Source organism: Sarcophilus harrisii, chromosome 1 (genome assembly GCF_902635505.1).
Source record: "Sarcophilus harrisii chromosome 1, mSarHar1.11, whole genome shotgun sequence".
In the NCBI taxonomy this organism is placed as follows: Eukaryota; Metazoa; Chordata; class Mammalia; order Dasyuromorphia; family Dasyuridae; genus Sarcophilus; species Sarcophilus harrisii.
Window position 1 is genome coordinate 291,049,706 of NC_045426.1, and position 26,034 is coordinate 291,075,739.

The window sequence follows — 26,034 nt, forward strand, 5'->3', positions numbered from 1 at the left end:
AGTTTATCATTTCTCTACAACCCATCTTACGCTTATCTCTTTATTCATTTCACAAAATCAGGAAGGAAAAACAAATCATGAAAATTGGGAAAACTTTGAATTAGTCACAAGAGTGGGAATTTCCAAAAAATCTATACCACGTGGTACTATGAATTTTCCTTTGTAAACTCTGTTTGCCTTACCTGAAGCACTATAAAGAAGGAATAATACCACACTAAAACATGAAAAATGTGAATGCTACAAATTCATATTCTTATTATCTTAAACGGGAGATAAATGAAAAATCTCAGTGAATAGGGTGTCAGGTTTGGATTCAGGAAAACTCATATTGCTAAGTTCAAATCTAAAATCAGACACTAGCTATCTGAACCTGAACAAGTCACTCAACCCTGTTTGCCTCAGTTTTCTCATCTGTAAAATGAGGTAAAGAAGGAAATGGCAAACCATTCCAATATCTCTGCCAAGAAAATTCCAAGTGGGGTCATGAAGAGTCAGATATAATTAAAAATAACTGAATAATAAGATTTATTTGTAAAAACAGATTTTTAAATTAAGTGATAGGACTTCTCCAAAGTCACATCATTAGTGGAAAAGTTAGTACTAGAACCCAGGTTTCCTGATCAACAATTCAGTCTTTCTATGGCTCTAGTTTAAAACAATAACAACAAACATATAACAAATTCTTAAAGACTCCAGATCACAAAATCATAGGATCATAGATGCAAAGGGGGAAAGATCTTCAGATGTCATCTAATCCAACCTTCTATTTTTGCACATGAGGAAACCAAGGCCCAGGAAGGTTAAATTAGGTGTTTACAATCCAGTGATTAAAATGACTTCCCTAAAATCATACCCATAGTAACAAAGTTGGAATTTGAACCTAGGCCCTCCTCTACCTCAAGGCCCAAGGCTGTTTCCATTCTATTACTAAGTCAGAACTTAATGATTTCTGTGGCAAAGATTTTGTCACTTAGATGAAGCTACTCATAAATAAGGAGAAAAATTACAAAAAATAAAGAATTGGGCTAAAAATCTTGTTTCAAATTAAGCAAATTGGGCATCAGTTTTGTACCTTTGACTTTGATCTCATAATTGTTGCATTCAGGACAAGGAAGAAGAGTAAATTCCTCTGTTTGGTACATAGAATAGTCTGTGCTTGCAACCACAATCTGGTCTCCAGGTTTCCAGTTGCTGACATCATCCACCAGATGTAATTTTACTCCATCTATGGCCTCTACCTGGAAACCTGAAAGGGATACCCCTAAAGCAACAAAGCAAATTTAAAAAATATATTACAAGGAATTTTACTTTCTAAAGATTTTAAACATATTACCTCAATTGGTTTTTGCAATACCCCCATGTCCTTGAGGTGCCTGTAATTCCTTGTCCTCTTTAAACTAGGTTTTCCTGAATGAATGATAAAATTCCTATAGGAATTTAAACTTCAAACCAGAAAACAGACCAAGTGATATAATAATATGACTAAGTTCTTCTAGTTGAAATTGTCAAGAATTGGAGTGAGAAATACCATGTCAACTTAATAAATTGTGATTCATGAATATTGTCACTGCATGCTCATCCCTCTTCTGGTAAATGACAATAAGCTGATGTTCTAGGAAGAGGGTGCAATGTCATAAAGGGTATGCAAACAAATAAGATTCTGGATTGGAACTATGGAAATAATTTTACATGGCATGAAGGATACAGACTTTCTCAGGTCCAAAAGAAACATCTTGATTAAATGTAGTATATGTAAATATGCCTCTTTACCTGTCTACCTTACTGAACAGAAGAAACAAGATGAAATTCAAAATATTTCCTGTTAGCCATACAAAATATATCTGAGACTAAAGGACAGACTTTTATTTTGTCTCAAAGTCAAACCCAACATAGTAATTGAGAAGGCTGAAAAGAAATCTCATATTAACAATAATCACCAATATTTAGTATTCAGATTATGAGTAGGAAAAATGTTCCCTATGAGTGGCTAACTCAGAGCTGAGAAACATGAATATTCTTTAAAATGATTTTGACACTTTTAGGATTTAGCATTCAAAGCATGCTTAGAAATTATCTAATTGAACTACCCCATTATATGGATGAGAAAACAGAGTTCTAACAAGGAAGAGATTTCTCAATTATAAGGTGCTATTTACAATTATTAAGTAGCACAGCTAGGATTCAAGCCCAGCATTTTTTCAATTATACTGTGCCTGAACTGGAATGGTCATTTACATTTTTAAATACCTAGATTTGGAAGAGAAAGGTAAAAAGTTGCCCAGTGTAAACTGAGGAGTGGAAGGGATTAGGAAGGGGCAGGCAACAGGGAAAATTGATTGAGAGTTAAACATTGTCAGTTTCTCAACCCTCTAAAAGAAAATCCAGCCCAAAATTATCTCCTATTGGCAACATAGCAAAGGAAGAAAGGCAGGAAATAGAGTTCAATCTCCCTACTTCCTGAATAGAATTTCCACCTCTTCCAGAAAATAATTATGGATAATGTGGAAAACAAAACAACACCCTATAAGAGATAATATTTTGATGAAAGGAAGACTTCCAGTAAAACCAGGATTTAAAATCTCCTTGGACTTGACATAGCAAGATTATTAGCCACAGAAAGGATCATGTGAGTTAACCTTTAAGGTATGATTTTATATTCAATAAGGCAAGATGGGGAAGAGGAAAATTCCAGGCTGAAGTTATAGGTGGTCAAATAAATGACTTGGGACATGAGACAGTTATTTTGACTGAAAAATAAAATGCATTTCAGGAATAAGTGAATATTAAGGGAATATTTTTGTGCTATAATAAATAATAAACGACATCATTTCAGAGAAACCTGGGTAAACTTGTTTGAACTTATACAGAGTAAAGTGAGTAAAACCAGAAGAACAATTTGTATAATAAAGAAAGGGGGGGATGCATATTTCAAGGACTAATAGAAATAAATTTGGAAAAGTTGGGATGAAACAGTTTGCAGAAAGCCTTGAATACCAGATAAGAGACTCTAACAATAACTTGAAAGGCAAAAAGGACTAAGTAAAGACTTTTGAGTAGACTAGTCATAGGTCAAGATCTTTATATAAAGAAAATTAGCCTGGAAGCCAAAGGATGAATTGGAAGGGAAAAAAAAAAAAAAAAAAAAAAAAACAGAGGCAAAAGTACATATCAGGAAACTCATAATGGTTTATTAGTGCGCTAATATAGTAGGTAATAATGAAAAGAGTGGAGATGGAAGAGATGCAAGAAGTATCATAAATTAGCAGATAGTTTCATGAATTATTTTAGCTAAAAAGAATTCATTCCCTAAATTTCTAGTGATAAACCTCTCCACGATTTATTTAGTTGTTCAGGGACAGATTCAACTAACCATCAAGTACAGTATAGAAGCCTTTTCCAATTAGGACCTGACAGAACTTGTATTCCACTGGTGTAATCAGAAAAGACCCATTGTTAAGGACCATGCCTAATTGTGAAGGAGTAGGTCAGTTCTCCGAAAGCCCCCACAGCTATGAATCACACACTTGAAGGAAATGCAAATCAGCCTTTACTGACACAGATGTTGCTTATGAATTAGGAATGAAATAAACTGGAGGCAAGAGGGAAGAAGAGAGAGGTCAGAAAATGCAATTGCCACTCAATCTCCTTGTCATTATCATCCTCTCACATGAAGGGATCTTGTTCTACTGGTCAGAATTAGATCCCCAGCAGCCACTAGCAGGTGACTCCCTTAACTCTCCCATCATCATCACTAAAGTCCTAATAAGACTTTAGTGGAAGTAAATCAGTCACTAGGCTGGTAAGAACGTGATTAGAGTTTACTATATTACCACACAAATAAGCATGTATAAACAGTACACAGTTAAGTGCGATATTTGCAGATAAGTTTACATAAGAGAAGCCCAATATAAGATTGTGTTCATTCTTATTATTTGTGTATTATATAATTCCATCTAGTCTGGGTGTATAGAAGTGTTTTTCATAGTTGCAGGCCTAGAAGATATTATGAACTTATATTATGATATTATTAATATATTATGAATATATGAAGATATTATGAATTAAATACTATCAATGGGTCTAGAGTTAGCTATCTACTACAATGTGGATGAAAGACATAGCCCCATACTAAAAGGTCAGATTGGTTCCATTCCTTATATAAGGACTCAGATTCTACTGTACTCAATGTATTTGTGTTTTGTTTTGGGGGGGTATGCCAAGTGATGATAGCTTGCCTAATGCCATTCAAACAATAGGCTTCTTCTCTGGCATAAATGTACTGCCCTAAAAACCCTCTTTTTCTGTCAGTGGTAAACTAGGGTTTGAAAAATAAAATGGCCAGACAGAGGAGAGTGGAAGGCTGAAGGGGGGAAAACAAAGAAAAGAACTATCTGCCACAAGAGTAACCCACTATCTCATAAGAATGTGGGTTTTTATTTTCCTACCTTCATTCCATTCACTATAAGCTGTTACAGCAAATTTCTGACCATCGACTGTGAAAAATTCTCTTTGGGCAAGAGCCTTCCCTCCACTGCTGTGATTTTCATAATTTCTCACCGATTCACTGCAAGAGGCACTTCCACCACCAATGACAGCAACCAAAGCCCAAGCTTGCCTGTAAAGAAAAAACATGTTAAAATAGAATGTTGTAGATCAGAAACAAAAATTAAGTTGCACTTTTCCCCATTATTAATATTAGTATAATAAACTATCACTACCTTTTTTATTATAATATACTCACAACCAATCCAAGGCAAGGTAGAATCAGGGACTGAGTTCAGACTTGGATTAAAGTCTCACTTCTGACAAATATTGGCTATGTGATCCTAAAGAAATCTTTTTACTTTTCAGTGTCCCCAGGCAATATCCTAAGACTATAAATTGCAAAATAGTTTATTTGCATTGGTGGAACGCTTCTTCATCGGAGATGCATCTACCAAGGAAATCACAGGACCAGTTAATAGGTAAAGTAGAGATGCCTATAATAGTAGGGCAGATGAAAGGGGCAAATAGATTTTCATTCATTTTTTCTCTCAAGGGAATGGAATTTCTGGGAGTTTGAGGATTTCTTCTGGTGGATAAATATAAATTATTTCGATACTGATGACTTGCAGTTGGAATAAGCAGATGTTAATGCACATAACAAAGAAATGGAAAATAAACTAGATGTCTACCTTTTACAAAATGTCTTCCCTAATCTCCCTTAATTCCAATGGTTTTCTGTTTTTAATTCCTATTTATCTTGTATGTAGCTTGCTTTGTAAATATTTGTTTCCTTGTTGTTTCCCCCATTAGATTTTAAATTTCTTGAGGGCAGGAACTGTTTTTTGTCTTTTTTTTTTTTTTTAATTCCCATTGCACAGCACAGTGCCTAGAAAATGACAAATATTTAAAATGTTAACCGAATTGAACTGGGAAATGGCTCAGGAAACTTATGAATGTAATTGCATATTATCATGCTTTTAAAAATGTATGATAAACATAAAGAAATATAGAAAGACTCATATGAACTGATACAAAGAGAAGTGAGCCTAACAAGGAAAATAATATTACATAATGACTACAAGGCTAATGGTATGAATTATTCTCACAAAACAGTTGAATGTTGTGAAATTATAAAGAATAAGCTTGTCTCCAAGGAAGAGGAAATGAGAAAAAAAACTCCTAAGCTTCTTTTTAGAGGATGGTGTGCAAAGATGTGGAACACTAAATATATTATCAGATTTTTTTTTTCTGTATGTTAGTTTTGCTTTTTAAAAATTCTTCTTTTTTTTTCCAAAAAGAATTCTTTGTTATAAGGGATGATTCTCTGGGGAAATCTACATGATATAAAAATATATAGAGATCACAAATATGCACATATATGTTTATACATACATACATCCACCCTCATGTCTATTTGTCCAAATGCCTTTGCGATATTCCAGACCATAACTAAAGAAACAAAGATGAAAAAAGGAAAAGTATGCCCCTTTGCAGAACTGTTTGCCTAGCTCAGCAACAGGTAAAACAATCCTGACTGGTTTTTTAGTTAATCATTTTCTCCCCTTTTCAAAATATACCTAATATTACACACACACACACATACATACACACACACACACACACACACACACACACACCTACCTGGCAATAAATGATGTTCTCTTTCAAAAAGAATAAATTAATCTTTCACTGTAATTCCTTGCAATAGTGATTTTCATATTACTTTTAAACATCTCAACAAAAGTCCCATTTTTTTATATCTTATATTTATTCTGCACCTCAGTTTGCATATGTTACTTCTCTTGAGAAAAATGTAAGATCATTGAGAACAGGGGCTTTTCAGTTTTGTTGTATTCCCAGGAATATTTCTAGGAATAGGGATTAGACCAATAATTCACTAATTTAGAGAACTATGATATGAGGAAATTCCCTGGAGATGGAATTACAGATTCCCTCTGATCTTCAGCTTATCATTTTAAAGAATTGCATATAGAAATGAAAGGTTTGATGACTAGCTCAGAGTCATACAACCACCATGTGTTAAGAGGGACATGAACTTAGTTCTTTCTGATTTAGAAGTCAACATTCCAGCCATTATGCCAGGCTGCCCCTCACCTGAAAACTGGCAGGGATTTAACAAATTCTTGATTATTGACCAATTCATTCCTAGGTTACTTAGCAAAAGAATTTTTAAATAGCCCACATTGATGGTTTATTTAATGAAGAGCTGGTTCTGGAATAAGAATTCACTATTTGACAAAACTTCTGAGAAAACTGAAAAATACTATGTCAGAAACTTGGCATAGAGTTACATCTCACACCCCATACCAAATGGATACATGATTTGGGCATAAAGGATGATACCATAAATAAATTAGGAGAACAAGGGATAATTTACCTATCAGATCCTTGGAGAAAGAAGGAATGTATGACCAACGAAGAACTAAAGAACATTATGAAAGATAAAATGGAGAACTTTGATTACATTAAATTTAAAAGTTTTTGCACAAACAAAAACAACAGAAACAATATTAAAAGGGAAATACAAAGCTGGGAAAAAAACTGTAGAGACAATATTTCTGATAAAGATCTCATTTTTAAAATATGTAAAGAACTGTGTCAAATCTGTAAAAATACATGTCATTCCCCAAATGATAAATGGTCAAAGGATATGAACAATTTTTACATGAAAATATGTCATCTATAATAATGTGAAAAAATGCTATAAATCATTGTTGATAAGAGAAATGCAAATTTAAAAAACTCTGAGGTACCACCTCACATCTCTCAGATTAGCTAAGATGACAGGAAAAGAGAGAATAATAAATGTTGGCGAAGATATGGGAAAACTGGAACATAATGCATTGTTGGTGGAGTTGTAAAATGATCCAACCATTCTGAAGAGCAATCTGGAACTATGCCCAAAGGACTATAAAATTGTGCATACACTCTTACTCAGCAATGATATTACTGGAACTGTATCTCAAGGAAATCATAATAGAAGGAAAAGGACCCACATGTGCAAAAATGTTTGTAGCAGCTCTTTTTGTGGTAGCAAAGAATTGTAAAATGAGTAGATGTGCAATAATTGGGGAATGGCTGAACAAGTTGTGGTATATGAAGGTAATAGAATATTATTGTTCTATAAAAAAATGATGAACAAGCTGATTTTAGAAAGGCCTGGAAAGATTAAACGAATTTATGTTGAGCGAAACAAGTAGAACCAGTAATATACAATATCGTGCGATGATCAATTATTAAAGACTTAGTACTTCTCAGTGGTTCAGTGATTCAAAGCAATCCCAATAGACTTTGGACAGAAAATGCCATTTGCATCCAGAAAAAGATCTAAGGAGACTAAATGTAAATTAATACAAGCTATGTTCACTTCTTTTTTTTTTTTTTTTAATCTCTCATATGGTTTTTCCTTTTTGCTCTGATTTTTTTCTACCAACATGATTCAGAAAGCAATGTGTGTTAAAAAATATTTAATGAGGAGCTGTTTTTAACTTGTCTCAGGACTGTGCTATATATTTCAGTGATTCTGATATGGAACAAAAATGTCAGCTATCTCAGTAAACATGGAAGATAGTTTAAAGGGGAAAGGCTATCAATCTACCAGAATACTGGTTTCAAGAATGAAAAGAAAAACTTTCAACTTCCTTCTTCCTGTCTCCTCCTCTAAACACTTCTCCAAAAAAGGTAAGACAATACATAACTGGAGAGATATTCCCTTTCCACTGATAAAAGTTAAGTCAAAACAACTAAGCACACACAAAATTCCAGGCATCCTCACCACAGATTAATTCTGATGCTTGATGTCTTACATTTCTATTTTTATCCTTTGTTACAAGAGAAAAATCCTTTTGAAAACTGCATACAATTCCTCCTGTTTATGAAGGAGGCATCACAAATATTTTATTTATTTACCAAAATTGCCTCCAGCCATTATAGGAAATGTGCTATTCCACTGGAGTCATTTCCCCCTTCTTTCCACTTCCCCTCTTATATTTGAGGAAAATGTTACTGGACTAGGATATTATCTTCAAAGGAGGTGTGTATTTATATATATAGGAAATATTGTAAAAGAAATGAAATACTGGCATGGAATCACAATTAGGTAATCAATCCCAGTGTGATTATGGTGGGGAGTAGGGGGCAGGGGAGAAGCAGTATAAACGTGGTAGGAGACAGCAAGGAACCTAGAGACTGGAAGGGATCTCAGAGGCCAACCCCCTCACTTTACAACTGAAGAAAGGGAGGCTCAAAGAGATTAAATGGCTTGTCCACATCATATCATAGCAGAAAGCATCAGAGGTAGAGTTTGAGCCTAAAACAGAATTTCAATCAAGCTTGTCTAATCACAAGATTTAACAGATGGTACCATTTTAGAAACCATAAGTAAATTATAGATGGGGGGAGGGGGAAGGAGGGAGGAGGAAGAGGGCAGGGAATAAGGATTAAGTAACTTGCTCAAGGTCATACAGTAAGAGTCTGAGACCAAATGTGAACTGGGATCCTCCTGATTTCAGGGCTACTATTCTATCCACTATACCTCCTAGCTGTTCCTAAATTTTTAAATAATCTATCAATCACAGGTATCTATTGAGCAGTACCAGGTGCCAAGCATAAACAAAAACAATCCGAAAAGACTCAAGGAACTTAAAATAAAATAGTGGTCAGATATGACATAACTTTTACATCATAACAACTAAAAATATAGGGATTGTTTCTCTACCATATGGTTAAGAGAAGTTAAATGATTGCCAGGGTCACACGGCTGGTAAAAGGTAGACTTTGAACCTAACTTCAAATCTAACGCTCTTTTGTTGTACTTATTCATTCATTTTCAATTGTGTCCATTAGGGTCATAGTGATGGCATTTGGGGTTTTCTTGGCAAAGAGAAAGAGTTATTTGCCATTTCTTTCTTCAGCTCATTTTACAGATGAAGAAACTGAGGCAAACAAGATTAAATGACTTTCCTAGGGTCACATAACTAGTAAGTGTCTGAGGTCAGATCTGAACTCAAAAAGATAAGTTTTTTTGACTTCAGATCCAGAGATCTATCCACTCTACCACCATGTTGCCATTTTATGAAGCTCCAAATCTTATCCTCCTTTCTCCCCCTCTTGCCCTTTCATGAGAAGACTTCTATGTAATATGGTACTGAAATTAGGAGGGGAGGGGGAACAAGGAGTAAGGGAGAGAAACAGAGACAGAGACAGAAAGATGGCGGGGGAGAAAGAAGGAAAGGGAGAGGGAAAGGGAGAAGGAGAAGGAGTAGGGGAGAGAGAAGAGGAAGAAGGAGAGGGAGAGGGTAGAGAGAGAGAACAAACCAAGTTGCTTTTACCTGTAACTCAATCCTTTGATCAGTTTACTTCCCAGAAGATTCTGGATAGTCAGTATAGTTTCATCTAGGAGGCTTTTGACAGCTGAATCTCCAACAGCAATAGCAACAATTCGGCCAGGATCCTGGGCTTTTAAAAACTCCTGAAGTCGCCTGCTTTCATTTTGGTACTCATGGGTATCAAACCTACCAATCTCCAAAACTTCAGCAGTATCTTGGTCAATGACTCTCACATTGAGACCTCGATTAAAGGACTTTTCAAAAACATAAGAACCAGAGGTCAGCCCTGAGGAAGGTAGAGTCTTTGCTAAGAGTGTCCATGATGTTTTCCAAGTCCCATGTAATTCCAGCGTCCCACCTGCTTCCACACCAATAAATTTTTTGCCAAATGTTGGCATACTGCCACCTTCATTTGATTTGCCAAATAAGGTAATAGTTGCTTTGGATTTATAGCGGCATTTCTCTGCTCCAATATGAAGCGCTCCACCATCCTTGATCAGGATATAATGAGTTCTCAGAGTAATATTTCTGGATCCATCTTTATCATCACCAAAGACAAGTAATCCTGGGAAGGGAAAAGGTGGGAAGAGAGAAGAAAAAACATCTTTTGTGAACTGGAAACTAAAACAGCTTCTAACAGCTTCTATGAATTCCAAAGTAAGAGAATTCTCAAAGTAAGAGAAAAAAAAACAACAGCGACAAAGACTCTACCATGTATCTTACCTCTCTTTACTTTGAAGACTATTTGTTCTTGAATTTCAAAAAAGCCTATAAATTTGAAGTTCATTTAAATGTAATTTAATAACTTTATGCAGTGTCATCATTCTTCTTAGAGTTGGGTCTTGCCTCAATCTATCAGTATCATTATCATCTCTAATAATGATCTACCTATAGGCCAGAGCAACTAATATATTCCTAGATATTGATTCCAATGTACATTAAGTAAATTTTCACCATTTCTTAGAGAGATGGGGGTTAAGAAATATAAAATGTTTTATTTAATAATAATAAATGAGAATATTCTGTAGCTTAGTTTTCCTTAACAATGCTGTTGGAGTTGCATATGTGTTTCTTTTTTTTTTCCCTTTCAAAGAAAGGCTTGTTGAGGTAGGAGAGACTCTTGTCTCTAGAAATTATTCTAATACAAAAATGAAAGAAATCAATAAAATTTTACTTTTAAAAATTTATGTGAGTCTAAGACATGCCCCAGTATATTAATCAAGATTGAGAAATCCATAAAAACAAATCTTTATGGTACAGTTAGTTGTATACCTCCATTCTGGATGACTATAGAGTTCACTGTAACATCTGAGTTTAAACGGAGCCAATCTCCTTTCTTGATAATGACTTGCTTTTCAGGATCATGTTTTAGATCCCAGTTCCTGAGACGAGGGTTTTGATCTGGGCAGTTTTCTGCAATAACATTCCACATTAGAATGTAATTAGAAACAGCAAGATAACAGCATATACTGAATCAAAATTTTAACAACACACAATTCCATTTAATCCATATCTATGATAATTGCAATGAAATATCAGAATAATTCAAAGATCTACAATAGAGATAAAAGGATCCATCTCACTTAAAGGATAGTAGATTTAGGAAAGCTAAAGAAAGAAGGAAAAGGAGGAGGCAGGTAGAACAAAACAAAGGAGACAAAGAAAGAAAGTAGAGGGAAAAGAAAGGGGAAGAGGACAGGAAGTTAAGGGGAGAGAAGGGGAAAAGGAAAAAGGAAAGAAATAGGGAAGGGGAAATGAAGAGAAACAGAAGGGGAAGATAATACTTAGTGCTTACTAAAAAAAACAAGAACTGTGCTAAGTGCTAGGAATACAAACACAAAAAAGAGAAAGTTCTTTCCACATAGGAAGATGCAAATGGCAAGGTCTACTGGTCATTAATTAGCCAGTAGCAGAACACCCTTAAGGTCCTTTAGTCCAATTCTTTGTTTTATAGATGAGAAGACTGTGAAGTTAAGTGATTTGTCCAGGATCACCCAGATAGTAATGGCAGAGCTGGCATCTGTGCACCCTAAAACTTGGTCTTTCTACTGCATGGCACCCTTTATTTCCCCAAGATATAAAAAGTTTAATAGCTATTAGTGTCAAGATCAGCTTCAAAATCAAAGTAAAAACAGTTACTTTCCATTATTTTAACATTAGGATAAAAATATTTTTAAAATGAATAAAACACATAAATCTCTGCAAGACTTTCAGCGATTTGATAAAATGGTACCATCAATTTGCACTGATAAAAGATTGAAGCCTCATCACAACTTCATGTATGATCATGTGTAAACAATAGACACATGATTAATAATATTTCAAGTTTATATAGAATTTTATTATTTTCCATATATATCTTCTCATTTGATCTTTTCCCCCCCTGAGGCTATTGGGGTTAAGTGACTTGCCCAGGGTCACACAGCTAGGAAGTCTCTGACTGAAGCCAGATTTGAACTCAGGTCCTCCCTGACTTCAGGGTTGGTACTCTAGCCACTGCTCCACCTAGCTGCCCTATTATTTGATATTTAAAATAATCCTGTAAGGTATGCATGGTGAGAACTATTATCTCTATTTTCTAGGTGAAGAAACTGGGGCTCAGAGAGCTTAAGAATTTCAAAAGGTAACACAGCTAGAACTAGAATCCTGACATACTTATTCCTACTCCACTGCTCTTTATAATGTATATACTATTATAACTTTTAAAAATTATAGATTTTGGTCATGAAGGAAGTACAAATGCAATACGAGTTAGTTTTGTTTTGCTTTGGTGAAGACCTCCAATTATCTCAGTGTGGAGAACTCTAGGGTATGAAAACGTCCCCCACTGATACAGATGGCAAATCCTACATAGAGAGGCTAAAGAACTCTCTGGGACAATGAAGAGCCAATGTGTGTGTTGGGTGGCAGGGGGGAAACAGGACCGGAACACAGATCTTCAGACCTCAAGGTCAGTACTCTCAGTACTGCCAGACAGAGAATTGCTGATAAGATATATGAGTTTTCCTGAAGAATCATTTGAATGGTGAAGTCTCAGGTAGCAGACAAGTAAGTCACTACAAAACATTATCACAAGAGAGATATCTTGTCAGACTAAGGAGAACTCTTCCTGCTTACAAGCCCAGACTTAATAATGAAATCTATTTTTTGGAAAGTAGTGCCTGAACCTGTCATATTGGCATTAAGATCCAGGTATACTTTCAGTGTAACTGTGGACTTCTTAGGAAGATTAAGAAAAGCTTGAATAATTATGCTCTTAAATTCTGGACAAACATACAGGGCCCTCGAAACAAATGATTTTCCCAGCAAATGCCTTTGGATATGACATGGAGTTGCCTTGATGACAGCTATCATTTCAAAATCATAGAAACACCTGATGGGCTATATGCAAACCTAACCTTAGATCTCTATCAGTTTTCTGCCTGTACCATATCCTAAGCTCAAATCAAGTAACATCTTCCAGGATCTTTGATACTTCTTGGGAATTTTTATAATTAAATTCAAGAAGAAAGGAGTAGATTGGAAAACAAATTTCAACAAACATAAAATGATATAGGATCTCTGTTTCTCTTGGACATTTTTTAAGGTATTATTTTATATAATATTCTGACTTCACAAACTTACTAGCTGTGACTAAAGGCAAGTCACTTAACTTTTGTTTGCCTCAGTTTCCTCATCTGTAAAATAGGAATAAAAATACCACTTACCTTCCAAAGCTGTTGTGAGGATCAAAGAGATAATAACTGTAAAGTAGTTAGCATAGTAGTTGAGCCATAAGAATCACTCTCTTAGAGATCATCATTACTATTATTATTATTGTTAGAGCTAATACTACACTTATTACTAGATTATATCTATTGTTAGATGTATTACTAGATTAGAGCACTCCATTGTCCAAGAATATTGTGTGTAAACATTGCAAGATAATGTTACATTATAAATTGCTTTAAAATCTTCCATATGTGTTCTTTTAAATATAAGCAATATTCACAACATGACATGGAAATGTTTTGCATTGCTACACATTTATAAACTATATTGAATTGCTTGCCTTCTCAAAGGAGAGGGGAAGAGGGAGGGAATTTGGAACTCGAAATTTTAAAAACAAACGTTAAAAAATTCTTTTTACATGTAACTGGAGGAAAATAAAATACTAAATAATTTTTTAAAGTAAAAATATATAAGAAATATCTATCAACAAAAACATCTAGAACAAACTGAAAACAGTGCTCTCTTAACATCAGCCAAAAGATTCTATTTACAATAGGGAAAGGCAGACTAGAAATGCAACATTATCTGAAAAGCACTCTAGACACAAAGTCTATCGGGATGTGACTAAGCAAGTTGGCAACACATTAATAAAACTGAATATTACTCTACTGTAAGAAACAAAGAAGCAGGAGAAGCTTTTTATGACCTGATACTAGATGAAATAAATAGAGCCAGAATATGATCATGAAATGGAAATAGAAATTCAAAGTGAATATTGCAAATATACAGGAGCAAGCTTCCCCCCCCAAAAAAAAAAGATATGAGAATATACTTTCTGTCTATCAGAGGTGAGATATCTAAAAGTGTGCAAATCATTTTTTAAAAAGTCAGTTATTATTATTAGTTCATGTTTATAAAATACTTTCCCTCACAATAATTATGTGTTGTTGCTCATTTTTACAGGTAGGAAAGCAGAGTTCAGTCACATATAATCCCAGAAAGAACACTAACTTTCCGGCTAGAAACAAAATATTCTAGAATATAGCATATAGAATCATTTAGTGCTGGAAAGAATCTTAAACATTATCTATTCTGACCTATAGATGAATAAAACTAAAGCTGGAAGAAGTTGAGAGGTCACAAGGGTGACAACTGGCAAAATTGGGATGTGAATCCAGAAGGTCTCTCTCCAAATATATCAATCTTTACTCCATATTCTGCTATTTCCAGAGTTGAAACTCAAAAAGTACAAAATTAAGCCAACTGGCAAATACCTTCCAAGATCTTCCAAGCAACACAAATGTCTTTCAACATCTGTCTTCTGTCAATACAGTCATAAAATTATTTCTGTTTTAAATGTGGCTCCTTTAGGAGAATAGGGGAAGTAATCATCAATGTCTGAGTTCAATTTAGTTTCTTCTCTTCCTGAATGCTGAAGAATCATTATTGTCTTCCTGGAAATACTGTATATAATGGGTCTCCCAGGAGTAAAACAGATTGCCTCAGGAAGTATGATTAAATATTTTCAGAATTTGTTAACTGACCAAGCAATGTTCAAGAATAGTTAGAATTACCACTGAGAAAATAATTTAATTACATATAAACTAAGCAGAAAATAGATTGGCTTAGAATGTTCAACCAGGGGAAAAAAAAAAAAAATTAAAGCAAAGGGAAAAGCCTGAGAATAGCAAAGTTTCTAGGCTGGATTTCAGGAAACATTTCATAACAATGAAATCTATTAGACTGTGGAATCACTTCCCTTAGGAAATGGTAAAAAGGCCCATTACTTGAGTCATTTAAAACTAGTCTAAACAAAATAGCAAGAACTATACTGACTTGCAAGAAGAGTTTCCAGAGAAAGATGACTTTAACAGTCTCTTTCCATATACACTTTGTGAATTAGAATGTAACACACCACAAAATAGTCTGTGGCTTCACTAAAACACAAAATTGGTTCTTAAAAGAAAGATGGTTATACTCTCAAAGAAAAAGGCTATTGGACACAAGTAGTTTCAGCAATAAAACTACAGAAAGAAAATAAGAAAAGGTGAAGTTTCTCATTTTAGAGATAAATAAACTCAAGGAATGCCTTTCTTCTATTAAGAGACACCATCACCACTATCTTCCCAAGTATCTAGGTTCATAACTTCAATCAGTCCTAATGCCTTCCTCTTCATTACCCGCTCCTCACCCCATTATCCAAGCAGCTTCTAAGTCTTCTCATTCTACCTCAACATCCTCTATTTTCCAGGTTAATTCATACCAAGTCAAGAAACATTTATGTGGATCAGGCGTCAGGCTAAGTCCTAAGAATATAAGCAAAAAGAAAGACAGATCCTGACATCAAGGAGTTTATATTTTAACTTAAGAAGAAGGGTATCTTAAATATCTTAGTGTAATAAATCTTAAAACAACACTAAGACTTTGGGCACATTGTATTTTTTTATTCAAGTCCAGATGACGTGAGCTATGATGTGGGGCAGGCACCCCACTAGATGATGGCAGGCACCAAAAATTGGGGTTCAGTCATGTGAAGAGTTTGCGATGGCCATTCTCTTTGGCAAAGGGTAGATTTATTTGGGGAACACATTACACATGAAATGAAGGGATATAATAGACACCAAGAATGGGTATATGAAATAGAATGGGAGCATATGAGAAATACAAGTTCCTCAATGGAACTTTTTCTATTTTAAATGTGGCTCTTTGAAAGAAGAAGGAAAGTAGTCATCAGTGACAGAGTTCAATTTAGTTTCTTCTCTTCCGGAATGCTGAAGAATCATTATTGTCTTCCTGGAAATATATAACGGATCTCCCAGGAGTAAAACAGTGTCAGGAAGGATGATTAAATATTGTCAGGCTAAATCCTGAAAGGGCCTTATCACCCTGAAAGATTTAGTTAGCTATAAGAAGTAGGAATTAGGGGAGATCCTACATGGCATGACAGGGGGAATGGGTAAGGAGAAAGAGATCACGAGGCTGAGTATCATGGTGGGCTGACCCAAAGGAAGATAGCAACTAGTAGATGGCCCACAAGTAAGTTTTATAGGGAAATTTTAATCTCCTGGGACATGAGTGAGATTCCTAACAGAGCATGACAATATGAGACTGTTTGAGACTTCTATAGAGGGTGAGTTCTCAGGAGTTGACATAACTCAGATTTCAGAGTGGACCACCTCCCCAAAGGGTGGGACCATGGAGCTAAACTGATTTCTGTGAAGGTTTTCCTGGAGGCAGCCTTAGTCTCAGTTGAAATAAATAATTACTCCACTATCGCAGCCAGCTGGTAAAAATGCAAATGTTGATTTCTCCTTCCAAATTAGCCCGGTTAGTTGAGACCTATCTCTCTGCCTGGCTCCAAGAGATCTTGCAGCTTTGTCCTTGGCTTCTGCCTCTGCTTTCTTCAGCCTCCAGCCAGCACCAAGTTGGAAGATGCAATGAATCTCTCTGTAACTCCAGTCAGTTCTACCAGAAGAAGTAACTTCAAGCTTCAAAAGCTCCCTATATTTATGTGATCTCCCGAAGATTAACTCCACCTTCTGGAGGGAGAGGGATTCTGGGTTATCTCCCAGAGTGCTCTCTGGTCCTAAGGAAGGTGTGAATTCAGATATCTCTTTCTAGACACTGAATCTCCCAAACTGTGAACTCCTTTGAGTTCTTAGAGCTCTCTAAAGGTGTGAACACAAACATTGTTTCCATCAGTTGTACTTAGTAACTAGTTCAAGTTCTGGCCCAAAATATCTTCTTCTAAGATCAAATCAACTCCAATGTCTTTAACACTTTGTAAAGAAATGTCTTAACACTTTGTAAAGATTCCAACAGATTTCTATCAGAACCTTCTGCCTGCTTGCCTCGGGGATCAATTATTTAGTTTCTCTTAGTCCAAAACAATATTCAGAGTTTTATCACAGGCATCTTTCAATCACCTAACATTATATTATTTCAAAAGTTATGGAAAAGTATGACGCATGACCTCTGCCATCACAGGGTCTGCAAACTCTCTGAGGCAAAGAACCTTCTAAATGAAGTAACTAGAAATCATTTTCAATTCTGAATTGTTTGGTATTGACTATGTCCCAGGAATCTAGGGAAGGAATAAAAACTGATGAGGTCAGAGTAGCAATATCTAGTTCAAAATAATTTTGTGAATTGTCAAATTTGTCAAAATGACAAATCACAGTGGTCATTGTCTTTGCCAAAAGGAAGGTTTATTTAGGAGAAGTTAAAGACAAAAATAAGTAGGAAAATAGGCATGAAGGATGGCAAATATGTAATAGAGTTGGGAGAGTATATATAGTTAGATGAACCAGACTAACCAGGTTAAAGAAAGGAGAAAGGCATCAGAGATAGTACCCCATAGTTGGCTTAGTCCTGAAAAGAACTTAGCAAAGTTCTTCACTGTGAAGGTTTTCTGGAGGCAGCTTTAGTCTCAGTTGAAATAAATAATTACTCCAAAATCGTAGCCAGCTGATAAAAGTGCAAACGTTTATTTCTCTTTCCAAATTAGCCCGGTTAGTTGAGGCCTATCTCTCTGCCTGGCTCCAAGAGATCTTGCAGCTTTGTCCTTGGCTTCTGCCTCTGCTTTCTTCAGCCTCCAGCCAGCACCAAGTTAGAAGATACGAATGAATCTCTCTTGCCTCAAAGATAGGACTTGTAGGCTTTCTTCCAGAGTGACTTCTCCAACTCCAGTCGATGTTCCCCCAAAACTCCCTTGAGTCGCTCACTGGAACTGTATTTATGCTACTTCTCTGAGAGTGGGATTGTGGGATATCTCCCAGCATGCTCTCTGAAATCTCCCAAACATGTGAACTCCATTGAGTACTTAGATACTTATGAGCTCTCTAAAGGTGTGAACACAAGCATTGTTTCTATCAGGATTAGCAACTTATCACCTTGTAAGGATTCACTCTAAGGTGTGAACCAATAAGCACTGTATCAATTCTACTGAGTTAACACCAGGATTCTGACATCACCCTTGAGTGTTCACCTTGTTTCAAGTTGAGTTGACACTAGGATTCCAACACTTCACCATATGCAGATTCTTTATAGGAAAAATATAGCGTAAGAGAGAAGTGTGGGGGAGTTCAAAGTTGGGGGAATTAGGGACCCAGATTGAATGAATTAAGGATCCAGATCCCAGACCTGTTTAAAGATATATTAATCAATATCTCAAAGGCTGTTTAAAGATGTATAGCGTTTGAGGGATACACAAAAGAGTTCCATTCTCACAGTCATAAAATACCAACAGGGTAGTCTAGAAATTGGTTATACCTGATAATAGCCAGATGGGCTTCTTCCTGACAAGGGAAGATAGTTCACATCAAAACTGTATGGATATGAACAACTGCAAAAGTTTTCTAGAAAAAAATGGACTGGACTAGGCTGCAAAAACAAAAAAGAATGTTGTAGGCCTGGGAAATAGTTATAAGCATCAGTACAAAGATGGGAATGAGTCTGGAATGTAAAAATAACTAGTCTGATTAGAGTGGAGGATGCTTGTTTATAAAAACAAGCAAGTTAAATTACATGGTTTATATGGTTCCTTCCAACATTTATGTGAGTGAAATCAGGTCAGATAACTTAAAGATAGAAAGGATAATGGAGTATCATGGAAAACAGGAAGAAGACGAACCAACTGACAAGTAGGAATCGTGTGTTGCTGAGCAAGGAAATAACATTGTGATAACAGTATTACAGGAAAATTAAGACTTGCGTACTATAGAAGTCAATTTGGACAGGAAAGAGCCAAGAGAGTGGAAATCCTGTTCGAAATTGTTTAAATAACGGGCTGGGACAATAACACTGGGAATAGAGACAAACAATAAGAATTATAAGAAATAAAAGGACTAGGCAAGAAATCTCAGTCTAACTGAAAAGGAAAATGGAAAAGAGATGATTTACTTGAGAAGGGGTAAAGAGAAATCAGGTTAGGAAATATGGCTAAAAAAAGGATATTTCTTCTAAAACACCAATTGTTTGGGGTTTGTTTGGGTTTTGTTTTTTGTAATCTCTATACATAGTTCTGTACTTATTGTGAGATAAGGGGAAGCAGCAAAGCCTCAAATTCAAATAGAAAAATAGGAGCATGTGATCCTTGACCTTTTGTATATGCACATCCACTGACAATAGTAATACCATATTTAGCAAATAGATGCAATACAAAGTTTTTCTCTAATATAGACAAAAATCTGACTCCTCATTCCAACTTGCATTATGCACATGAATTCAACATTCTTTTGTGTTTCTAAGCACCAAGCCTGCCTGACACTTATTTCTTTTCTTTCAATGTATAATATCCTGTTATATTTATATTTCACCAAACTTTCATGTTAACTCTCCTCACATAAATTTCATGATCACTGAAACATTTCCTGCTTTATCATTATCTTTATGATTTTTTTTAATTCCCCAGACTTTCTTCCCATCTAAGAAACAAAAAAAAAAATCTCTGAAACTTTAAACTAAGTGCTGAGATGTCATTGTCCTTTCTTCTCCTCATTCCATAAAACACTTGCCTTCAAACAGTAGAATTAGCATAGCATGTGGTATGTGAATGAAAAAAAAATGTATTAAGTGCTTACTATGTGGCAAGACACTGTGCTCCATGCTAAGTATCATGTGGCGGATACTTAATACTTGTTGAAAGAATGACTGGTTCTCTCATTATCTTATAATAGACACAAATATATAAATGGCAATAAGCTTTATAATCATTTAGGAAAAGGAAAGAAATAACTTATGTGTGGTATGTGGGAGCCTTATGATTCTAGTCAAAATAAAAACTTAATTAGTTGCTCTCTAGCAAAATGTTCTTAAAGAGGAAACAGGTATGACTCAGAGAATTTACTGGGAAAAAAAAATCAAACAGACAAGTACAACCTGTATATCAACCCATTGTATACCATTGGTGGCAATAGGTATGAGATTTTTTTTTGGACTTTATCTGTGATTCATTGGCACATGCAGTGAGGAATCTCCCTCAGTCAATGAAGATACTCTTCTGCAACTTGTGGTCTTAAAGATGTCTCAGAGACAGCAGTTGGCAGAAGTTGAATCTAAACACGTTATCCTGTCTCTAAACCTCTGTCTCTCTCCACTACACATACTGCCTTTCAGGTGAATAATACAAATGTTGGTATATTCTAGATTTTTAACTACCCTGTAGACTGCAAATATTATAGTCATTTGCTAAAAAGAGCATTTCTAGAATCTTGGCATCTATATGGAATCCCTGATCTATTTTAACTTCATGAAACAATTTCTCTTTGTGCTTTTTTCCTTTAGACATGGTGAGCTATGAGACAGGAAAAATACAATATAGTCCTTAGTCTTGTGAAACCCTACCTCCAGTTTTTACTGACTATGGCAAGATGACAGGAAGGGGGACAAGGGAGAATGTGCTTCCAAGAGGCCCACAATTAAAAAAAAAAATCCATAGACATTAACTCAACTATTGTTATTCATTGTGAGATTTTCACCCAACAATATTGAGTTGCTATACTTGAGGAATTAAACCACATCTACATTCATCTTACTATAAATGAAAGAAAAGGACAAAGAAATGGAACTTAAATGGCATGATGGTTCACAAGTTCTCAGAAAAGAGAATAAAGGAATTAACATCGCTTGGTTTTACCGTGTGCCTAAAAATAACAAGAAACTATTTCCTGGGATACTTGGTCACCTCTCCTTGCATCATCATCATCATCAGAAGAAGAATGGACAAACTATTAAGATCAAATTCTAATGTTTATTGCAGAATAGAAGAGAAAGAGGAGAGATATTTTCTAAACTCAGCAAGCTCCTCCAAATAAATTAAAATCTACTTTGATGCTCAACAACTTCAATGTTACCATGGATATGGAAAAGGATAACAACAGCAAAAAATACTGGAAAATAAGGGTGACAAATAATAAACAAAAAACATACTGTTGTGCCACAGTTCCTTTTTAATGTCCTGACTTAGTTTCCCCATTGTCCTATTTACTCTGTCTCAGGTTATATAACCTTTCCCTCTTAATGTTTGATGAGACTTTATCTTTTATATCTTTAGGTTATATATCTTAGATATCTATATATATCTAGGTTTTATATCTTTAGGCTATAATCATTCCTTCTTAATGTTTGACAGGATAAAGGTCTATCCATTTTAGACATTAGAATATCAGCAACCTCTCCAGTACCTCTCTCCATTGTGTCATTCTAGGTGCCTCTCCCCATTAGGTTATCCCCATCTAGGTACCTCCCCCATTATGTCATTGTTCTTGTTATCCTATAACAATCTTACTGTCCCGATTCTCAGTGCTGGACATTCAGCCCTGGGACCAACCATGGATCCATTTGGTCCCAGTATATCTCTCTATATAATAAATCATTAAATTGTTCTCTAATTTCTGTCTTGCTCAGTTTCTCTGACATTACAATACCAAACTTCTATATTACTAAGAAGCCACATTGCTATAATGTAATGAATACTCTTCTCAAAAAAAGAATGGGAAAGCACTGAACATGTCATACATCAAATATGTATTTCCTCCAAAAAAAAAAAATAAAATAAAATAGGCTCTATCTTTACCAGATAGGAAAAGTCTACTTAACAATATAGTAACCATTACAGACCCAACAATGTGTAGTCTATTTATATTATGCAAAAGTCACAGTCAACCCCACAACAGATGACAAGACAACTGTGTGCAGTTACAGCAGTTCCAATCTAACTTACTTAAATAAGCTCTTATCTTTAAAAAATAGAAAACATAAAAATAAAGACATCATCATGTCTTAGAAAAGCTTAATCAATATAATATATAGTTACCACATTAAGGAATTTGAAAGAAGCTAGTAATCTGCTCATCAAACTGCCATCGCAGCAAAGCACAACACTGGTTTGGACTACAAGTACATTTAGCTAACATTACAGAGAAAGAGGATGGAAAATTATGAGGCTATCAACTCACAAAGTGAGAGGCAGAAAACACAAAATACTTGCAGAAGACATAACATGATACTAAACCATATCACTCTAAGAGCATTTATTTATAGATGACACTGGAAGGGCAACAAATAAACATAAAATAGAACAGATGTTCAATAATTTCTATGGCAATCTATATGGAAACAGTTGTCTTGGATGAAATAGTTAGATCTAGTCCAAGCAAATATTCAGTCAAAAACCAAGACTGAAGTCAGTTTTTCATCCATAATTTATGCATCCAACCTAAATCCAAATGAATCAACAATCAAATGACTATAAGCAATACAATACATTCATATATCTTCATTTCTTCATTTTTTATGAAGGCAGTGAGGGAAGGAGGGAAAGATAGACAGGCAGACGGACAGAGACAATCTTACCATCTGGAGCATATTTTGAGGATATTCCTAAAATGACTGCAAGTGCAGCAAAAAATGTAAAGCTGGAAATGGCAAAACAAATGAATGTATTTTTGTGTCTCCTCTGCTTTCGGTCTTCTCTCTGTGAGTGCTGCTCCTCAGCAGAGAATGCAAAGGTTGCCTGGGCTTCTTGTCTGACAGAGGTAAATTTGGCTGAAGCTTGGCTCTTTGGTGGGGGTGGAGGGCGCAATGGAACAACCCTTCCTGGAACATAACCTGAAGATCGATGGCTATTCCCATTCTGAGGCTGTAGGAAAGCAGGGGAGTTTCCCCTGGAATCACTGGCATGCATGATACAATGTCACTGCAGAAGAAAAAAGAAAATATATAATCTAGAAAATATTTGAAATTATTAACTATGAAAAAATAAAGCTTAGCTTAGATCACTGGTATAATACTGACTATATTTATTAGTAATGAATACACTCTTTTAAAAAGTTTAATGCTCATATGTCTTAGAATTTAAAAAACAATATATGCAATTTGTACTTGTAAAAGGTCCCACAAAAAGGTAAGGTAACCATGTACTTTGGTATCCTACATTTCAATAGTCCTGGCTAATGTACAGTTAATTAAGTTTTTGTGTGTGTGTGTTTGTTATTTTTCAGAGGCAAATGGGGTTAAGTGACTTGCCCAGGGGTCTTACAGCTAGGAAGTGTTAAGGGTCTGAGGACAAATTTGAACTCAGGTCCTCCTGACTTCAGACCTGGTGTTCTACACTGCACCACCTAACTGCCTCAAGAGTTAAATGTTTTTTAGAACGTTATTATCTCTCACTCTTGTAAATTTTTCTTTACAGGCAGTATTTTTCACAATGCATTATAATTCCCTAAAACCTAGGTTATGGCATGAGGTTAGGGTAGGGAGGGGCATTAAAAAATTATGATGATAGTAACCTAAAATAATTACAAGTAAATTATTTAACAAGAATGTAATAAATGGCTATGTCAGTGATGTATTCATCTTCCTTTATTCTTCAGTACTCAAACCTAATTAATTTTATATTATTTGTTCATCTGTAAAAATTAAAATAAACAAAATTCTTTTCCATTTTCAGTGGACAGGTAAGAATATTTTTAGATGAAATTTTATTCTTAATGTATTAGCAAAAAAAAAAAAAAAAAAGTGAAATGCATTATAACCTTGTTGCAAGTGATGAGAAACTCTCAAGACTTCACCCATTATTTGCAAGCTATTCATCTACTTCCTTGGCTATCTATTTCTCTCTTTTAAACCTTTAGGGTTATGGCACAGCAGGGAAGACACCTGACTCACCTCCTATCTGACACCTAATCATTCTTGTCCACAAGTGCTTGCCAAAACAATGGTCCCAGGGCTGCTGTTCCCCATCTTGCTCTTTAGCAAGCCAATTAAATAGGCCTAAATATTATTCCCAAGATTCAGCTTAAAACAAAAAGTTATCTAAGGGGAATATAATTCCAAAATTTTTACCTACCTATGAGAATAGTATGAGTCAGCACATTGTCCCAAGAACACTTAGCTGGTCACTTATTTTAATGGGTCTAAACTGGAGCATAAAATCTGATCAAAATTATTTAGATAAAGGATAATCTTAATGACAAGAAGAGAAGCTCTAAAATTTAAGGTGTTTTTGCATACATAGTTGCATATGCCAAAAACTGGAAGAGTAAACAACACAATTCATTTATCCAGTTGGAACAAAGGAAATTAGAGCAACAAAAGACTCTCTATCCTCCTTTACAAATAAAGGAAGGACTAAACTAAAGATTCTTGAATGCCAGGCTCATCAGGGAGGGAGATCTCTGAAAAGAAGTACAGAACTTTTGTTTCAAAGGCAACAATAATCAGATACTTCATTATTTCAGGATGAGAAACGTTATTACTGAACAGACTGGAGTATTCTTTTGTTGGAGATAATATGTCTCCAGATGTACAAACAATAAAGTAAAAGGCAGTGAATGAAAAAAGAAATGGAGTCACCAAGCTACCAATGAATTTTTGTCTTGCAACATTACCAAATAGCATCTTAATCGGAAAAATTCACTTGGGAACTGCACAAACTAAAACTATATGCTTCACTGTCTTTGCATGATGGTTACTGCCCACAAGTCTTCTTCAACTCTTCCAAATGTTTTCCAACAACTATATGGATGCAGACCTAAATACTTAGTATTTTAAACACTTAAAGGTGATTTGTTGCTTTAAGTTATTTTTACAGTGGAAAATGTTGCACAAAAGCATGTGGTAAACAAATCAATACTCCTAAATAACAAAGCCACATGTGGAGGCCACATCTTCCTTGTGATAAAATACCAATGACAGAAAAGGCATTATCATATTTAAACAAATTTGTCTGAACCTATTAAGGTTTTAGATCTTAGATAATAAATTCAAGGGTTGAGATGTGAGCCTAAAGTTTCTGGAGGGAGAAGCTCCCATCTATTGATATTTAAATATATTAATTACCCAACTATATTCTGTCTATTAAAATACAGATATTTCATTCCTCACTCAGAAGTCAGAGAGGAAGACTTATATTAATTGATGAAGAGTGAAATAAGCAGAACCAGAAGAACAGTTTAAAGGATAACTGAAATAATATAAAGGAAAATAACTTAGAAAGAACATAGAATTCTGACAGAGGAACTAGTTGTGATTTTAGGAGGCTGATGATAAAATACTCCTTTTGTTAGAAAGATGACAAACCAGAGATGCAGAATGAGATACATTTTCAGACATAGTCAATGTGTTTGTTGGGATTCAAAGGAGACCCCCAAAAATTGGAGTTCCAAACCAATGTCCTGTGTTAGGTGTCTCAAAAGAATTTGCTGGCTCAGATCCATCTCCATGTCATGGGGCAAAGTTTATTATAATTGTAACACCAACAAAAAGCAGTTTAAATTCCAAAAGAATTTAGCAAAGAACCAGGAGTAAAATGATATTTATAGGAAAAAGATAAAAAGATAAAGTGCTTCACACTAAAATGGGAAGGCTGAAGAAACTTTCTCTCTCAAGGAGAAAGCTACCTTGAACTTTACCTCTGTACCCTACCCAAGGCAAACAGAATAATCAGTCTCATTTTGTTATCCTCCATTCATAACACTCACTACTGATT

The 26,034-nt window shown here is 35.1% G+C and overlaps 1 protein-coding gene across 1 annotated transcript in view; it reads right to left on the reverse strand.

The window, feature by feature from the left end:
• The window catches only part of CEMIP2 (cell migration inducing hyaluronidase 2), a 112,097-nt gene that overhangs the window by 54,989 nt on the left and 31,074 nt on the right, over positions 1 to 26,034 (reverse strand). The window contains exons 2-6 of the mRNA XM_003761640.4: positions 22,899 to 23,241; positions 11,106 to 11,246; positions 9,837 to 10,398; positions 4,446 to 4,615; positions 1,073 to 1,261 (exon numbers count right to left, since the gene is read on the reverse strand). Of these exons, the coding sequence (XP_003761688.1) occupies positions 1,073 to 1,261; positions 4,446 to 4,615; positions 9,837 to 10,398; positions 11,106 to 11,246; positions 22,899 to 23,229 (1,393 nt within the window). The 5' untranslated portion in view covers positions 23,230 to 23,241. The remainder of the gene's footprint in view (positions 1 to 1,072; positions 1,262 to 4,445; positions 4,616 to 9,836; positions 10,399 to 11,105; positions 11,247 to 22,898; positions 23,242 to 26,034) is intronic.